The following is an 18,639-nucleotide window of genomic DNA, read 5'->3' as shown; positions in this document are numbered from 1 at the left end:
CAACACTGTGGCAGTGAATTTTGTGTGTCAACTTGGCTAGGACATGGTACCCAGGCATTTGGTCAAACACTAGTCCAGATACTGCTGTGAAGGGATTCTTTAGATGAGATTAACATTTAAATTAGTAGACTCTGAGTACAGTTGATTACCCTCCATAATGTGGGTGAGCCTCATCCAATCAGTTGAAGGTCATATGAGAAAAAATCTCACCTCTTCCAAAGAGAGAACTCTGCTGGTAGATTGCCTTCCGTCTCAAAATGCAACATCAACTCTTTTCTCTAACCTGCAAGCCTTGAGCCAATTCCTTGACATAAAAATCCTCACTCTCTCTCTCCATGCACACACACTTCACATTGGTTCTGTTTCCCTAGAGAACCCTAACAACAACCACCTAGCCCATCTTCTGAGGAAATAACCTGCACCTATCCTTCAAAGACAGGGAGGGAAAAGAGCAAAAGTGAAGTCTACTTAAATGGCTAGACAGAACTCCACTTCCAGGTGAAAAACCCGAAACCACTATGCATGACTATTAATTTGAAATTTCTATTTCAGCCCCAAATGCTTGTCATCTCAAGAATTTGCCAAAAGTCCTGGTTCCTTTGAGAGAGAGGCCTCAGTGAGATCTGTCAAGGGAATGGTGATGCTATAACAAGGATTCATCACAGCAGGAGCGGAGGAGAGAGGGCCAAAGGGAAGTCAAAGAGACGAAATGCCAGGCATTTACTGCATTGCTCAATGTGATCAGTCTCAGGAGCCACCGCTCAAGCCGAGGTTCGGGCTCACAAGAATACAATGAAGACATGAGGAGACATGTTAAGAAGCAGGACCTGGGCTGGTTTGTTTCGAAGATGTTTCCTCAGTTCTGGAACCACCCTTCCCAGCCTTGAGCTAAAGCAGCAAAGTCTGCCCCCACCTCCCCAGCGACCCAGGAAGACTTCTGGGCTGATGTGGCTCTTACCTGGCCATCTGCTTGTAGGCTTCTTCTGCCACAGCAAAGATGTGGGGGTCCATATCACCCATGTTTTGGCCGCTGTAGGCATAGATGACATCTTGTCCATAGATTGGCAGCTGCTCATAAGGATTAATGGCAACAAGCACAATACCTGCAAACAGGCAGAGCAATCAGATTCCGGAGCACAAGGGCCCCCAGCACCAGCTCATGAAGGCCCCTGCTCACAGGGTAACAGAATGGTCCTAACCAATCACTCGACTAAGTCAAGACGTATGTGTGTATTTACCAGGCACTGGCTGGCAGAGTTGTATAAAACCCTCACTCATGTGTATTCAGCTCAGATTCTGGTATGACACGCTGCGGTCACACATTGTCCTAAAATGTCTCAGCTCCCTCCAGGGCAGAAATGAGTGCCTCTTACTGAGTTGAATTCTGTGCTGCACTAGCCACTCTCACAGCCGAAGCATCTGGATAGATACGTACAGACACCAGGACCTCTCTTACAGGGGATGCTTTTAAAAAGCGAAGCTGATCAAAGAACTTATATGCACATGTGCAGAGCCCAAGGACACAATAGTGTAGCGAAGGCCTGGGGTGGGGCAGGGGCTGGGTGGAGGGGGGAAGGAGGAGGGTAGAAAGGGGGACGTCTGTAATACCGTCAATAATTTCAATAATAAAAATAAAAAGTGAAGCTGATGGTCATTTGTCATGTTCTCCTAAAAGGGGAGATTTTAAAAATCTTGTTGATAAGAACACTTATGGAAGGCTCTAGTAATGGATGGTTTCTTTCAAATAAACTCCCACTTGCAATTCGGATGAAGGAGCTTTTGCAAAACTACCTCACAAGTGCCGAAATAAACCTGCTATTCGCCACTTCTCAAAGCTGGCAGGAAAGCTCACTCTAACTTAGAAGCTAAGGGATCGATTCCAGCCCAACGTGGAATATCAGGGTGAGCAGGTCCTTCGTGCCCTACAGCCCCACCCATGATCACAGACACCAGGCTCTCAGCCCCACGAGGCAGCTCTCAGCCCAACGCCTCAGCCTCCTAAAATAAAACGTCCCTCCAGCAACAGCTTACAGGGCTCCTGTTTCCATCACACCACTGAACGATACTCTGCAAAGAGGAACCAACATTTAGAATGGGAAACTGAGAAATTTCTAGAAAAACAAGTATGAGAGAATTCCAGGGCTTTTAGGTGGAAGCATTTGTCATGGCTTCTGTTTATGAACTTGACAAATGTTTGTCATGCACCATGTTGGTATCTGGCTGGGCCAGCGAGAGGGTCAGAGAAAAAGGTGGTCCTTTCACTGAAAAATAAGCCAGGTATAGACACGGGAGTGCGCTCGGAGGCGAGAGAGACGCCCGAGCTAGGACAACGTTCTCCTAAGACTCCAGGCTGTGCCCAAGGCAGTCAAGCCACACAGTGTGGGCCCTACTCCCTGGGAGAGCTGGGTCAACACAGTCACCCCACAGACAAGTAGGGCAGCCCAATGACACCCCATCCACTGTCTGCAAACCTTCGCAGGGTCTCAGATGGGAGGTGCTTATTATACAAATGAGAGTGAAAGTAGGATTCTTAACCACTGGAGTTTCACACGGAAAACCTGAAGGTTGTAAGCACGTTCAAAGGCACGCACCCAAGAGACGCCCCCACTTACCACAGTACGTGTAGATATGGTTGGACTCCAGGAAACGGACCTTTAAGTTATGCAAAACGGCAGGCTCGTGGAGATAGCTGAGGGCAGTGAGGTCATTTTCTCCCACCAAGATGTCTGGGTTCCGCAGGAAGGGCAGCTGCTTGCTTTGGGCATCGATGGGGTATTCCTGAATCTAAATGTAAGAACAGACGCAAAAAGGCAGGGTGATGAAGCATGCAGCCTGCGTTCCATTCCTGTTTTGTTGGCTGGGACCACTATCCTAGGGTGATCACAAGTGATGAAGATAAAGAACATGTTTTAAAGAAAGGCACACTGAACAAAATACCTGTGCTGGACAAGACCCCAGCCCAGGTGGGAAATCTGCTGATAACATAATCCCAGGGTATCAGGTAAGAGACCCAATGACACGAGAAATTCAGGAAGCACAACCAGATGGAGTAAAGCGCTCTGCTTCTCAACGGAAAAAACACTTACTGAGCCTGTAATTCTGGTTGCAATAGGAAGACTGCTGTCTCTCCCACCCAGGAAACCTTTGGTTGCCCCACTGCATGCTGGTGTTTCTTTATTCTCTCTCCCATCAACCAGCACTTTCACTGTTTACTTGGATTACCTTGCAACTGACACACTGCCCTCCGTAAGTGTCTGCAAGATGTACATATATTTTCCACACCCTAACTGCAAGCTACTCTAGGGCAATCATTGCACTTTGACCTAAAGTATAATAGGAGCTTGAGTGTGTGTGTGTGTGTGTGTGTGTGTGTGTGTGTAAAATCAGGGAGTGTGAGTACACATTTTTAAGTTCAAATCTCAAGTGCAAGGTGTACCCTTGTGCTCTTAGCACATGGACTACATAAGTTGACTGACAGGATATAATTATAACTCTGATCACATGTGCACCAATATATACATATAATTACTAAAAAACGGTGGTGGTGTTTTTAAACATTTAAGCAGGAAGAATTTGACTACTGTTTTATCTAAGTGTACGTTTCTTATAGGGCTCTTAAGAACCATCTGAGAGCTTATAGAAACAGTTTCCCAAATACAACTTACATTCAGGAATTCTGGGTGGGGCCCGGGAAGCTGAATTTTTAAAAAATCCCCAAGTAGTTCGAATACAGGTGGTTCATTATTTTAAGAATCACTATTCCGTATAAGCCTTTCATGACATTCTATGTTCATAGCCTCAAGTTGCTGAGATAACAGTCAAATTCTGAGAGAATATACAGATCAATGCCCCCTCCTATCCCACTCTTAGAGGGGCTTGGGTCACCAGATCCTAAGGTATATTAATAAAGCCCACAATTAAAGTGCTATCATACTAGCGCTAACATAGGCAAATGAGTGAAATGGAATAGCAGATCCGGAAATAAATGCAAGCACTGATGGAAAATTTGTTCATGATAACATCAAAATTGCAAATAAATGATTAAAAGGGCTTTTTCAAGTAAGAGTAGTAAACTAGCAGCCACTGAGGAAAAATATTGGGCCAGCGTTCTAGTCTCACTCCTTTACACCAAAATAAATTTCAGAGAGAACACATGAAAATTAAAAACCAAAAAGGAAAACAAAACCAATAAGAAAATATGGGCAAGTATCTGTAAAAGTTTTAGAAGGAATTGCAACTTTTAAAGATCAGTGCAAAAGCTAGACTATAATTTGACTATAATATAGAACTTTAAAGCCATCATAAAACACGCCATATGCAGAATAAAATGGGAGAAGGGGACAGCAATTCTGCATTATATGACAAAATTAATACTCCTAAAATCCAAAATGTTTTAGGAAATCAGAGCGAAAACCAACACCCCAACAGAAAATTGTGCATAGAATACAACACACACACACAGTACTGCCCCACCCCCCCGGCAAATGTATACACACTTTAATAGCTGATAACTCACTTAATTTTCACTTCTTTTCAGGTTTAACTGATTTGAAATTATGGGTGAAGCCAGACTAAACTTTGAACAAAAAAAATTTATCCATTAGACTTTTTTATGGGGATACATAAAAGATAAAGTTTACAGCACAAAACCAGCAACAGTTGACAAATTGAGGGTGCACAAATACCAAATGAAATGATTCTTGATGTTTGCGATTCTGTTGCTTCCTGTTATCGGCAGTGCCTGGACCAGAACGGTTATCAGTTTGAAAACAGGCATTGACAAAAAAAAAATGCTCATTTGTATAGATTCTCCTAAATTTTGAAAATAAACACTGACTTTATAAGCATTCAAAGTGTGTATACATTTTTTGGGACACCCAGTAGATATTAATCAAGGCTCCTTTCTGCCAGGGTTCTTGTCCCAACGTCAAGAAGGGTTCAGGAATCTGGAGAAGGCTGTGCGTAGATGACATAGGAATCCAGAGACTAATAGAGTCTGGAGACGAAATATAATTTTGAAAGGCATTGGGGGTCAGAGGAGCTTAGCTAAAGGAGCTAAGATCTAAGGTCTTAAGTCTAAGGCCTTCGGATCTCTCCGTCTCCAGGACCCCGTGCTTTTTATTAACACAGCTTGTCCTGAGGCGAGGCAGAGATATACACTTCAAAGGGTCAGGGTTTGGTACAGAGTCCATTGTCCGAATGGGGAATAGCCTACGGCTGTTCAGGTGTTTGGCCAGTAGGAGGCAATAACACTTAGATTAAGATGCCTTTTAGCTGTCTGGCAGCAGCAATCAGTTTCCTATTCAGGTTTGGGGAAATGCCTTTAGCCATTCCCAATGGGTGACTACATGTGTGACTCAACCCTGTTGAGTCCCCAAGTCTCATCAACCTTTTGATGAAGCTCTTGAAATGATGACCTGCTGGAACTGGTCTCCGGCACCTTTCTTTCTGGGCAAAGCTCCTTTACTTATATCAACCTTACTCCACACAGGAGACAAGTAAACACTATATGAACGTGATGCAGACAAAACTTCCAAAAAGCGGGAAACTAGGGGAAATGAAGCCTTGATCTTTATCTCAGTAAATTCTAGAGTGGCTGGCTCCCTTCACCTCCTGCTGAGCAGTGGTACCCCTGGGACCCTAACCAGACCTCCCTGAGCCACTGCAGAGTTCCCAATGGACCATTCCTTCCCCATCCTGCTCCCCGCTAGGAGCACATCTGCTCCCCAACTCCTCCCACCCCATTCCCCCACTACCCGTGGGGAAGAGGCACAGGGAACAGCCAATAGCAGGGCCGCAGAAGTCACCCAGCCAACTCCAGCTTTCAGATTCGAAAGCTGGGCCCTGAGCCCAGAGCCTGTAAACCCTGAAGCAGAAATGCTGGCATCCCATCTTTTGTCAGATGAATCTCCCCTCAAAATACTCTCCAGCAAGTATGCAGAGGGACGCGCATATGCATGAAAACACAGCCCACAAATAAGCGCGTGGTATTGGTTACAGGAAAATTGATAAGGAGCAAAAATGCCCAGAGCAGCAGAAAAGGGGCAGAAGTGCAAGCTCAGCATGCAAAGCCACAGACTCCCGGGCCTGCGCACACCGCACACCGCACACCGAGACGGGCGGCGGGGCCTGAGAGGCAGCGGATCTTTTTTCTTTAACAGGAATTTGATTCTAACGCTGCCACAAGTGTCGAGCATGGACCACTAACAAGGTTTTATTCGAAATCTAAGTGTTTATGATGTGATCAGGGATCATGAACTTTTTGGCACAAAAGACTGCACTACATAATAGCTGGGCCTTTGGAGGTGGGAAAAAAGACTGGATGTTAACAACACATCACAAAATTAATGCTCAGCCACCCACTTGGAATGGACCCCAGCCTCCGCCCGAGACCAGGATCATGAACGCAGCAGGGAACAGGCCGATGACAGACATGCACCTGGAGACGGATGGCTGCACTGCAATGTCAACGCCCTTGGTGCACTGATCTGGGCGCTTAGACACGGCTGGGATATGCCAAGACCTGGGTAGAGCACGGCCCCCTTTTTAAAGTTCGTGTGTTCCCGTCTTTCTCTCACTAAGTCTGGGCCCCTTGCATACAGGGAGTCCTCACCATCCAGGTGGCTGCTAGATAGTGGATACAGAATTTAAATGTGAAACCATGGAAACGGGGAAGTTATTCCGGCCACCAGAGGGCAGAGCCCGGCAGTTTGTAGGGGGTTGGGGCAGGAGAGAGGACTGCTGGGCAGAGTTCCACTCCCCTCCTGGCAAAGAATGAGGAAGCTACACTTATCTCCACGTTATGCATTCACGGAGATGCGAGAGCCAGTTCGAAAACAGAGCCCTGTGCAGCTGGGGAGAGAAAGAGAAGACACTGTCCACGCAGGGCAGGACTCGCTTGCAGCTGGGGAGGCACACATCGGCTCGGTTTTGGCCACGCAGATCACTCCTCACTACCTCCGGACAACTCTTTCAAAACACCCACCCACTTAAAAGACCAACTGAAATGCAATCTGTTGGCGAGGATAAACCATTTGAGCGGGTGAATTAATTTCACTTTGTCTCGGGCGGGGCGTGGGGTGGGAAGTGTTCGACGTGGTAAACACGGTTCCATCTGCTGGGAATTTTCTTTCTCGCTTCCAAACGAAGGGGCGGCTGGCAGAGCCGCCCGCTGGGAAGGGAAGGGAGCGGGCACACCTCGGAGTCAACATCTCCCACAAACTCCCTGGTCCAGCTTCACCGAGGCACGCGCTCAGGTGGATACAAACCCAAGCGAGTGGGGGAAGGATGGTCACGCGTCCCACTAACCAACGAGTTAATCACCAACCACAGCAGATGCCATGTCAGCAAAGCCCAAGACACGGGCCATTTCTCAAGGGGGGTCATTAACGAACTAGGAAGACCAGACCAAAATGCTTGAAAGAAGGAAAAACGGTGAGAGGGAATGGTCAAGGGCCAAGGATGGGCACAAACTTAGTGCTCCTGCAGCTCAAACGGAGGCAAATGCCCCTCCCACCGTCCTCCAAGCAATGCCTGCTCCGCAGCCCCTCACACTCAACCCCCGTTCCGCCACCACACTCAAAACCTGCTTCCTCCCAGGCTCCCCCACTGCAGACCTTGCACGGTGACCTCTGCCTGCACCCTCCCCACCACTGGCCCCTTCTCACCGGTCCCACCAGGGGCACTGGCCCTTCCTTCCCTTCAACACACCTAAGGGACACACGGAGGCCTCGGGCTTTGGCACACACACCTGCCCGGGCCCACGGCACCTGAATCGTCAAAGGCTGGCTCCCCCCCTGCTCCTCCCTCAACATCCCCACTCAGCAGGCTGGCTCCTTTAGGTTCCCTCCCACACCTCGCCCACCTGCCTCTGTGACTCCTGCCACTTTGCCACACCGTGCTCATGCTCACTGTGGCCTCGGGCACTGAGCTGCTCCCCCGAAGGGCCCACAACCACTCCCCCATGCACCCCCGAACCCAGCCCAGAGCGAGCTTTCAAATAGTTGTGAAACGCACACATCACAGAGGCGGCTGGTCACAAAGGCCCATGGAAAGAGAAACTGAAGCAGACGCAGGAGAACAGGACTTCACCGTTACTACCTGCCTTCCTTTCCAGCGAAGCCACCCGAAAGCCAACTCATGAGAAAGAAATCTCACTGCACAGCTACCACATGTCGACTGCCCAGGCTCCAGGCTCCAACCCGGGTCACACTGTAACTCATCTCATCCTCAGAGTGCCCCAGGCAAACTACCCCAGACGAAGTAACAGGCACAGGAAGTGCTGATCTGCAGCAGGCACAGAGCTAAGGATGGCCACGCCGGGACCCAACCCAGGCAGGGGCATCCAGCCGGTGCTCCCACCACGGCACCATGCACTGTCTCTGTGTAATAGCTACCCTGTCACCTCCCGGGGTTGCCTCCCCAAAGAGGACACCCCTATTCCCCCACTCCACTGAGAAGAGCCTGGCCTCAGCCATCAGTGACCTCCCATCTGCTGACACCCAGAGGCACGTATGTTATGTGACATCCACGGAGCAGTTTCACGGTTTGGCACTACCACGCACATTATCATCAATCAGTGACAGGAAAGATGCCCGGGGTCCAGAAGCCCCTCCTGCAGGAGAAACCCAAGCCCACCGGTACCGCCCAGTCCTGCTCAGCGGACCCGGCAGGCCCACCCCTCGACCCGCACTTACAGTGTCATCTTCCAGTCTGAGCTGGAGGCTCCTGTCCCCCTCCTTGTAGTCCCTGGTTAACTCGGCCGGGCGCCACACGTCCTCGGGGTCAGGGATCCAGACCCTGGTGCTCTGAAAGATTCAAACAGAAGGAACTTAGACACACAAGGCAGCATCCAGGTTTCTAATCACCGCCACTGTCTAAGGGGCCCCAGGAGAACCGAAGCCCCAGACACATTTCCTCCCTCTCCTTCCAGGACCCACAGAGACCCAGCGCCCTGGTAACAGTGAAACACTCACAGGGAGCAGAGGGCAACCTCTGGGTCTAAGAGGATTTCACACATCAGTGACAGCAGAATTCTACCAGGGAGACCGCAAGCCTGCCTTTGGCTTTGATTTTATCCAGAGGTTTATCCATCATCTCCAACGGCCGTACAAAATAGCAGTGTGCCACAAACCACAAAACAACATGTGCAAAACCCAACACGCCCGCACATCTCCAACCTTCCAGATTCTGGGAATCTCTGCTCTGATACTCAGAGGAATCAGTGAGGAGAGAGTGGCATCGTTGGACACCTGGTGTACACATAAAACATACTGTGATAAGCACCCTGTAATCCAATGCAAACATGGAGCTCTGTCCTCTGACCTTAAGGCACATGTAACCTAGTTGGGCAGGTAATTCACATAAAAATGTACCCTGAGGGGGGATGTGTCTGTTTCCTCAAGGGAGAGCAGTAGCTCCTCAGTGGGGGAGGGCAAGACGAGAGAGGGGAGGCAACAACAGTTAATGGCGACTTAGAAAGAGAGGAAGTAGACGGCCAAATTCTCCTATAAGTTTTTAAAGGGTGGCGTATAACAGACCTGACTGAGCAAGCTTTAGACTCAACCCAGTGGGCATCTAACATGTGCCCCCTCTGTGCCAGCTGTTGCCTCTTCTCCTCCGTCTCCACCATAGAGACGCACGTGGCTGCGTGCTGAGATGACAGCAGCGCGTTGTTACTCGAGAACAAAGTAAACGCTGTGTTGTGAGAGCGCCCATGGGTGACGTCTGCAGGCAGGTCCCCTCGGCTTCCTGTCTCCTCCCTGCCTCCCACCTTCATCCTACTCCATGGACTCTCAGCTTAACGTGCCTACGAATTACTCAGCAGGGCTGTGTACCCAACGTCATGCAGGCCACACTTGATGAGCAATTTACAGGACTTCCAAGGGCAATTCTAACCATAATCAAATTTTGCTTTACGTGCTGCCTTTGCAAACAACCCCCACCGCCTCTTTCCTCCTCCTCCACCCCCACCCCACAAAGATGCATGGCCTCTGTAGCCCAGCGCCAGGGGAACATGAGAGAGAACCGATTGAGAGAGGGAGGGACAGCACCACAGCCCCGGCGAAGACTGGGGGAAGCAAGGCGTGATCTTCACGGTGGAGATGGAAAGAGCTTGGAGGGAAGGGGTTCCCTCAGGGTCAAGAAAATGTTTTTAGCTAGAGAAAGGGGGTGGGTATACAACACTCTTTTAAATGCCAATGAACTGTTCACTTTAAATAGTCAACTTTGTGTTATGGGAATTTCACCTATTTTTTAAAATTTTTGTTTTGGCTGCAGACACTCCCTGTACACTGTCCGCGGGCACGGGCTCTCCCTGCTGGTCTCTGGGAAGGCGATGAGATAGAATGTATGCTTCCAGCAGAAGCTGTCCTTTCTGAGAGCCAAGCAGAAACGCTCTAGAACCAAGGTTCTTTGTTGCCTCTTCACGTTCTCATCTTTTAGAAATTCCTCTGAACAAATCTGACGTCTCGCAGCTTTCCTGGCGGCAGCAGGCTGTAGGGAAGACAAGCTCGCATACAGCACTCATTCCAGCGCCATCTGTCCCTGCGGGACCTGGCATGGCCTTAAGGGATGGGCATGTTTGCTTTCATCATATCGAAGCAGAGTAACAAGTCAGCTCAGCTCACTTCTTTCTCTGCAGGGCCCACACGGGCAGTTCTCGGATCCACGGCTGCAGGAACTGGCCACCTGTGGCCACAGTGCTCCACCTTGGAGGCATGTCACATCCCCGGGAGCTGTGCCAGCTTCCCGAGCAGGCAACCCCTCAGGCCCACGGCATCCATCTCCAGGTGGGAATCAGGCAGTGTTCTCAAGCTCCCCGATGCAATGTGTGAGCAAGTTTGAGAACCACGGGCCATGTGGTTTGATTGGGTAACTGTGGCTCCCAGGGCACCATGGGCCCTAGAGGCTCCTCCCACCAGCCGGTGGTGGAGTCTTTCTCCCAAGCTAACGCACTGGCTTCAGAAAGCCAGGCTGAGATGAGAATTCGATGTTGAGGAGCGGAGAGCACTTTCCCATGCACACTAAACACCACGCAGCGGGGGTGTGATGGAGCGCGTGGGCTCAGGGCCAAGCAGCCGGGTGGGAATTCCACCCCCACCAACACGTGGGCAGGTTGCTGAACGGGTCTGAGCCTCGGTTTCCTCGGCTGTGCCATCGGGTGAAAGTCAGACACTCACGAGGCTCTGAGAATGAGATGAGATCCCACGCCTCAGAGTATGTGATGCAGCGCGAGCAAGAGTGACGGGGATGAAGGTCCGGGTCCTGTTCCGCCTGGAAGGCAGGATCCGGACGGGAGCTTGCACAGGATGGAGGGGTGGGAATGGGAAAGTGACCAGCCTCAGGTGACCCACACAGGGGGCCCCTCTGGACGTCCCACAAGTGACAGGACACAGGTGGCCACGCCTTGCCTCTGACCAGTTCCTGGATGCTGCCTTCCACTCCACCCTGCGAGAAGCGGTTCTCAGTACGGACTGGCATTTAAGAGCTACCTGCACATCTGAAAAACAGACCAGCAGCCCCGTGTCCCACGCTCGAATAATGAAGATGAAAACTTTGGGAGCAGGGCCCAGCACTGTGGTTTTTGTTTTGTTTTGTCTTATTTTAAGCTTCCCAAGTGAAAGCTGTACCGTCCACGTCGAAACCACTCTTCCAGAGTGAGCCTCAGCGCCAAAGGGAAGAGAGCCCTGGGCACCTGCTCCCTGGAATGACGGATGCCCCCCCTATAGCCTTACACTAATGTGAGTAATTTCAGGCACTGTAATCACTTCATGTTACTTTTAACACTAAGGTAAGGTAAGCAGGGTTATGGCTAATATTTCAGAGGAAAAACTGTGGGTACAAAGTACTAATTTGCCCAAAGTACTAGTTTGCCCAAGAGTGAGTTTGGAGCAGGAGCAATATTTCTCCGTCTCCCCCTCATGGAGAAATACTGACTTTCTGGTAGCAGCCCAGGGTCACCGCGTATACATTTCACAGAGTACAGTGTCTTGTAATTACACATGAGCAAGCAGTGCCAGTGCCCACTTAGAATGACACTCCGAAGGAAGCCACCAGGCGGCTCCAGCGTGAATGACTGGGCAGGTGGAAGTTTGGGTTGCAACCTCCCTTGCCTTGAGGCATGGCAGTCGGTCAGTCCCCTGGGAATGGACGAGAGGGGACCCCGCAGCTAGTCCAGCTGCTGAGTGGGTAACTGCCTGTCCGTTCCCACTGTGTTTGGGGGACAAGGACAGGCCCACCTTGTTCATGGCTGTGCCCTCACACGGACGTGAGGCCAGGGTTTCACGGGCACTCACCTCTCTGCTCTGTAATTAAAATCCGGGCTCTGAGCGGGTGGGGGGAAAAGGAAGTCTTTGATAAAACAAGGAAACAGTCAATAGCATTTGCTCAGGACATGAGTTTTGTTCTAGAACTCAGTGGGAAAGGTGCAAGACCTTGTTGACCAGCTTCCATCGCTCACGGAGCACAGAAGCCACCACATGTCTCCATACGGGACCAGTCTGAGGTCCATCCCAGAGGTTCGGGGAGGGAAGGAGACCTGGAAGGCTGTCTCCAGGGGCTCAGACACAGATGACCCCCACAGAACCTGTGCACACAGCCTCCCGGAGCGCAGGCCCTCCTCCCTCCTGTCTGCTGGGGAGTCAGTCCATCCTCCTCCCGCAGTGGCAGGTCCAGCTTCCTGGTTTCCTGTTTACTCATCCATTAAAAGCTTCCTGGACCATAATACCTTCCCTTTTCCCTGAATGCCAGAGGAATTAGATGTCACACTACATTAGAGATGCGTAAGTACACTGTTTACCCAGAACTAAGTCACTGAAAATCCACCAGTAATTTCTGGGCTACTCAGGTGGGCTCCTGAGACCCAACCAGATCCCTTCAGAACTTGCTCCTGACTCTGTTCCAGGTGAAGAGGAGCTGAAACTCAATGTGGAGACGGGGAGCAAAACCACGCAGCCTCCTCAGGTCAAGGGGGATGCAAACAAAGCAGAGAAGCAAGCTTCGTTCTGTAACGTACGAAATGCACGGCTAAATGGCAACGTTGTACTAAAACCCAATGCTTCCTTTTACTTAAACAAAACAAGAGTCAAACATGCCGAAGGCAGGGCCATCTCCATGTCTCTGGCACGGGCCAGCCCACACAATCATATCTTTGATATTTGCTACCTTACATACCAGACGCTGTGCTAAATGTGTTACATACATCATTATATGCCCCTGTCTTCAAGGTGTCAGACACATCATGTAATTCATCTACCGGAAAGGGCGTAACTGCTTGGCCAGCACGGAAATCCATAGCATGTGACGGGACCTAACCTCGTCCGGGTCACCAGGACAGGCGTTGCTGCAAAAGCAAGATTCCAGCTGAGCCTGGACGGACAAGGAGGAGGTGGACACGGCAGGGAGAGAAGAACGGCCTAGGCTGAGAGGGTATCAGTGGGACAAGCCCAGGGCGGGAAGGCGTAGGGCTCGCAGAAGAGCTGAAAGCGGCCAGTGTGGGTGGGACAGAGGTGGAGCAAAGGGCTTGGACTGACACAGAGGAGACCTGCAGGGGGTCCCCGGAGCCACGTGGCAGAGTTTCATGTGACTGCATGGCTGATGGGAATGTCTGCACAGGCTTTAACCAGGAGGAGAGACATGGTCCAAACCACACAGTTAAGGGATTGGTACTTTCAGATCAATGGGTGAGGGACAGAAGCCGGTCTCTGGGTTCAGCTAACTCTTCCAATGTTGGTGCTCCAGGCCTCCACCTCTGTCCTCCTGTGAACGCGCGCGCGTGCGCGCGCACACACACACACACCACCCCCCAAGCAGCCTGTCCCTGTAGTTCTGCCCCCGAGTGTTCCTGACTACACCACTAGGTACTTCATCATTCCGGGCAGCTAAGCGCCACTCCCACGATACATCGCAGTGACACGCTTCCACGGGCGATCCTCTTCACCCGCGTCTCACTTTATTTCATCCTCAACCAGGTCTCCCTGCTTTTTCCCACGGTAGGGCCCACCATAAAATAAAAATGTACGAAAGGAAGAAAAGCTATCGCCCCGCTTTGGTACACAGACGGAGTCACATTCATGCTTTCCAAGATGACCGAGAACGTGGACCTGGGACGGTCCAGCAGGGGCGACTGCGTCTTGGTGTGCAAGGTGTGCTGGTCTGGTAAGCAGGTTACCGGGGGCACGACCGCCCTCGGCGTCTAAATCACAGAACGGCCATGAATTCCAAAGCGTTCACATTCTCCAGGCCCTGGCTTCCCCAGTGAAGGCTGAACTAACGAAGCTCTGAACGCTACGTCTGCATTTATCACTCAATCACCTCTACCCTTTCGCAGGTGAGGGAAACAGTGCCCAGAGCGCACTGCTCTCCAGAGTTAAACAGTGGCCCGGCCGGTGTTGCTCAGTGGTTGAGCGTTGACCTATGAACCAGGAGGTCATGGTACGATTCCTGGTCAGGGCAAATGGCCTGGTTTCAGGCTTGATCCCCAATCGGGGGGGTGCAGGAGGCAGCCGACCAATGAATACCTCTCATCATTGATGTTTCTCTCTCTAGCTCTCCCTTCCTCCCTGAAATCAATAAAAATATACTTTTTTTTTTAAGTGCCCTGAGAACCAGTAGGGAATGGGTGAAAGGACAGAAGTTCCCTGGTAATAAATAATTAGATGTTTAAAACAGACCACTTATGGGTCTCCCCTCTCCTGCTGTACCCACCATCTGCTTGTGTTTAACATGGCACCTTCATATTTTGGTATGAAGCCTGTTTTTACTGCTGACAGAAGGATGAAGAACAGCAGCACATTACGACAGCTTTCCACCCCTCACAGCTGAGATGTTAATCAACAAAATGCCTGCAAATTTCTCCCTGCCGCGTCCTGTCACCCCACCCCCACACTCAAGGGCTTCACAGGAGCTGGTGCTGTCCAGCCTCCGGTCCGCTAGCCCACAGCTGGACGAGGCACACGGCCACTGCTCCTCTGTGTCCCCTCTAGAAGCCATGGAGGTCTCCTAGGCACCACCAGGCCCTGCCAATCCTGTAGACTCCCTCCGATCCTCTCCGGGCCCCAGCAAACCCTGCTCTCAGCCCCGTGGGAAGATGCCATGAAGGAGAGCCACTCCGATCGCCCAGGCAAAACGTGGCTACACTCTCCCCGCGCTTTTCTAACCAGAGCCCATCAGAGAAAGAATGAAGGCTGAATGGCCCTGAGCACTGGCCTGTGGCCTGTGAGGGCTGAGGAAGAGGCCACAGCCCAGCTCAGGCTCCTCCAGGTCCCAGGGATCCAGTCCAAAGTCTGGAGAGCATCGCAGGCTGATGACAGTCAGCACAGTTCAGGGAGGTGACGACAGGAAACCATGCACGGTCGTGTGTTCAGGGAGGACGGGCTGAGCAAACGTTAGGAACGGGAGTTGGTGGTCTGCAGGCTGGTCCCAGTCGGGTCACTAACTGCTGCGGGACCGGGACAAGCCCCGTGCTCATGGAGGAAGGCCCACTTCCTTCCTCAGTTTCCTCTCTTGTAGGAACAGCCTGTCCTACCTCACAAGGGCACCAGAGGAGAAACATTCCAACCAGACATGCTACCTCTCCCAGGGGCAGAAGACGACACTGTGGTGGGAAGTCTTCTCAGACATGGTTTGCCCTGGGGGAGCTAGCAGCAGAGGTAAGCGAAGCATGCAGAAGCAAACGTGAATTAAACATCAATTAAAGGTAAGTGGCGGACAGGACACGGAGTAATGGAGATGGGCGCAGAATTAAATCCAGTGAGTGGCACCAGCCCTCAGTGACGCCATGGGAGTACTCTCAGCCAGAAGTCCAGGAGGAGTCCCCAAAGAGGACCTGACCTGCGTGGCCCGAAGCACGCGCAGGACAAGGGCTAATACTCCAGGCGGGAACGGGCGAGGCCACCTGGGCTGAAGCCAGGGACGTTGGGCAGGTGTGCTGGGCTAAGTTCAAAAGGCAGGTCGACGTCCCATCAGAGCCGAGGACTTAATTCCTCATCAAGGGATTCTCACCTGGGCCTTTACCCAGAAGCAGCCAGAGAAAACAGATTAGCAGCCGGTGTTGAGTACAAAGTGTGTTTATAGCTTCCGAGCATCACACAAATGCTTTGTCACCACTGCTATTCTCGGCACCTACCCCTGCTGCCCAGCACCGTGTACAGCAAGCATGTCAAACTCAAGGCTAACACGGGCCAAATAAACACGGCATGCGGCCCGAGGGCTGCGAGTTTGACATGCTTGGTGTAAAGGATACCCAGATGGCAGAATAAACACATTAAAAGACAAGATAGACCAGTGGATAGTTTATATCAATTTAATCACTGAACAGGACTCTGCACCAGATGGAGCAGGCAAGGTAAGAAAAGCCTAGAACCTCTAGAGCAGCGGTTCTCAGCCTGTGGGTCGCGACCCCTTTGGGGGTCTAACAGCCCTCTCACAGGGGTCTCCTCAGACCCTCGGAAAACACATATATAATTACATATTGTTTTTGTGATTAATCACTGTGCTTTAATTATGTTCAATTTGTAACAATGAAAATCCATCCTGCATATCAGATATTTACATGACGATTCATAACAGTAGCAAAATTACAGTTATGAAGTAGCCACGAAAATAATTTTATGGTTGGGGGTCACCACAACATGAGGAACTGTATTAAAGGGTTGCGGCATTAGGAAGGTTGAGAACCAGGGCTCTAGAACATAAGCAACTGAACTCAAACCAACCTGAGTTTAGAATGCAGACTTTCTCTATGTGAATGTACCCTTAGAAGCCGGGGTTCTAAATCAACTTTCTTTTTTTTAAAACTGTTTTTTTTAAAAATATATTTTTATTGATCTCAGACAGGAAAGGCAGGGAGAGGGAGACAGAACCATCAATGACGAGAAGCATTGATTGGCTGCCTCCTGCACGACTGGGGATTGAGTCCACAGCCCGCGCATATGCTCTGACCAGGAATCGAACCGTGACCTCCTGGTTCACAGGTCAATGCTCAACCACTGAGCCACCACAGCCGGCTTAACACAACTTTCTTGACCACATTCTTGGTCCTCCTCCTTCTCTGGCCACGTCACTGCTTAGATCACTGCCTGTGACCCAGGACTGAGGTGCAGACGGGAGAGAGTCTGTGGATTCCGTGGGTCTGGGAGACGTCACAGAAAGAGACAGGCTGGTGTCTCAGGTGCAGGCCAAGGCACGGAGGAATCCCAGTGTCCAGCGTCTACTGGAGAGTGACGAGTGGGAGTGGGGCAGGCTGAGCCGGGGAGCAGAAGCACCAATTCCACAGCCTGAATCGGGCTATCGTTTCCCCCTTCACAGGTTAAAGGAAGGGACTGGCTTTCTGAGCATCACTGTGAGTCGGCCATCACACCAGGTGTTCTCTGTTCAGCCTCACCTAATGCTCACAACTCCCCCCATGGAGCACTGCCCCCTTGTTTCTATCGATGCTGGGGCTGCAGCCCATAGCGGGCAGGTCTCTCTGCCCAGGGCCATGCGGCCAGGGCAGAGCAAGCCCGGGTTCCAGCAGGCTCGAGGTCCTTCCCACCCCATCCACGCCATGTGCGCTCCCCCAGAAAGACGAGGAGCTCCAGGCTTCTGGATTCCCGGAAACAGGCACCAAAAGGTGGGAGGGAGCACAGGACAGGAAGCCCAAGTCCCCCATAAACAAGCTGTGACGGGTGGAGAACAGCTTTCTGTCCCTCGCGTGAGCTTGGAGCCAGAAACCTGGGCCAACGCCTTCCAGCTCCGGCTCTCCTCCCTGCCACCACAGCCCCATTTCCAAAGACAAATATCAGTGGCAATCTGAAGCCCTACCAGTAAACGTGCCTCGGGCCAGGGCATGCCAGGCTGGGAGTGACCAGAAGGCCGGACTTTGTTTCAGCAAGTCCTACCTCAAACTGCAATCCGCATCTAAGAATGCCTCAAGGATAACCTGTTAACCTCCCCACATCTGCGTGAGCTCATTGCTTGAAAAATCATCTCCAGTGAAGCCACAGCTGTGGGAGCAAGAAGGTGGGACTGGCAGGGTGTTTTCCTTCTTTAATTGCAAACGATGGATGTGCCAATGAGCAGCCTTTAGCCAGAGGCAGAGCCCGTCCCTGCGAAGGGAGAAGGCAGAGGCTGGGGGTGAAGTCCAGCCCCGCAGGCTGTGGGAACTGAGCTCACACACTCGAGGCGGCAGCATGGGCCCACCCCACCCTGCTCCCTCCAACACCCTCAGGGTGAGGCACCAGGTGATGGAGGGGTAGGACTCGCCTCCATAGGATGGAGCCAGAAAGAAGAACGCTCTCGATGCCCGTTGCTCCAAAGCGGACATTTGTATATGATGTGGTGGGAGCCAGTGGTGATGTGCCCCCGACAAGAGGCCAGCAGACCTCCATGTGCCACACATTTGACGTCAGGATAAGGCAGTGGAAAGAGGGGCAAACAGAAAAGTTGCTACGTCATCAAAATCCCCATGGAATTGTGCTGAACGATAAATCTACGGAGCATGTGCTACGTACAAAGCCCCGTGCAAATCATTAGGAGGAGCCGGGTTCCCACGTGAGGAGCATTTCACAACAGGTGGGGGGGAGGGGGGACCCCCATCCAATGTCCTGAGGTGTCCCTGCGGCAGGGAGGAGAGTGTCTGAGAAGCCTTGGGTCACCTGA

At 51.3% G+C, this 18,639-nt stretch overlaps 1 protein-coding gene across 1 annotated transcript in view; it reads right to left on the bottom strand.

Moving 5' to 3' along the window:
- The window catches only part of MYO5B (myosin VB), a 137,005-nt gene that overhangs the window by 115,183 nt on the left and 3,183 nt on the right, over nucleotides 1–18,639 (bottom strand). Inside the window, exons 2-4 of the mRNA XM_015563840.1 lie at nucleotides 8,697–8,807; nucleotides 2,613–2,784; nucleotides 959–1,103 (exon numbers count right to left, since the gene is read on the bottom strand). Of these exons, the coding sequence (XP_015419326.1) occupies nucleotides 959–1,103; nucleotides 2,613–2,784; nucleotides 8,697–8,807 (428 nt within the window). The remainder of the gene's footprint in view (nucleotides 1–958; nucleotides 1,104–2,612; nucleotides 2,785–8,696; nucleotides 8,808–18,639) is intronic.

The sequence above is a fragment of the Myotis davidii genome, unplaced genomic scaffold (genome assembly GCF_000327345.1).
Source record: "Myotis davidii unplaced genomic scaffold, ASM32734v1 scaffold378, whole genome shotgun sequence".
Taxonomy (NCBI): Eukaryota; Metazoa; Chordata; class Mammalia; order Chiroptera; family Vespertilionidae; genus Myotis; species Myotis davidii.
This window is presented reverse-complemented; position numbering and strand designations above follow the sequence as displayed.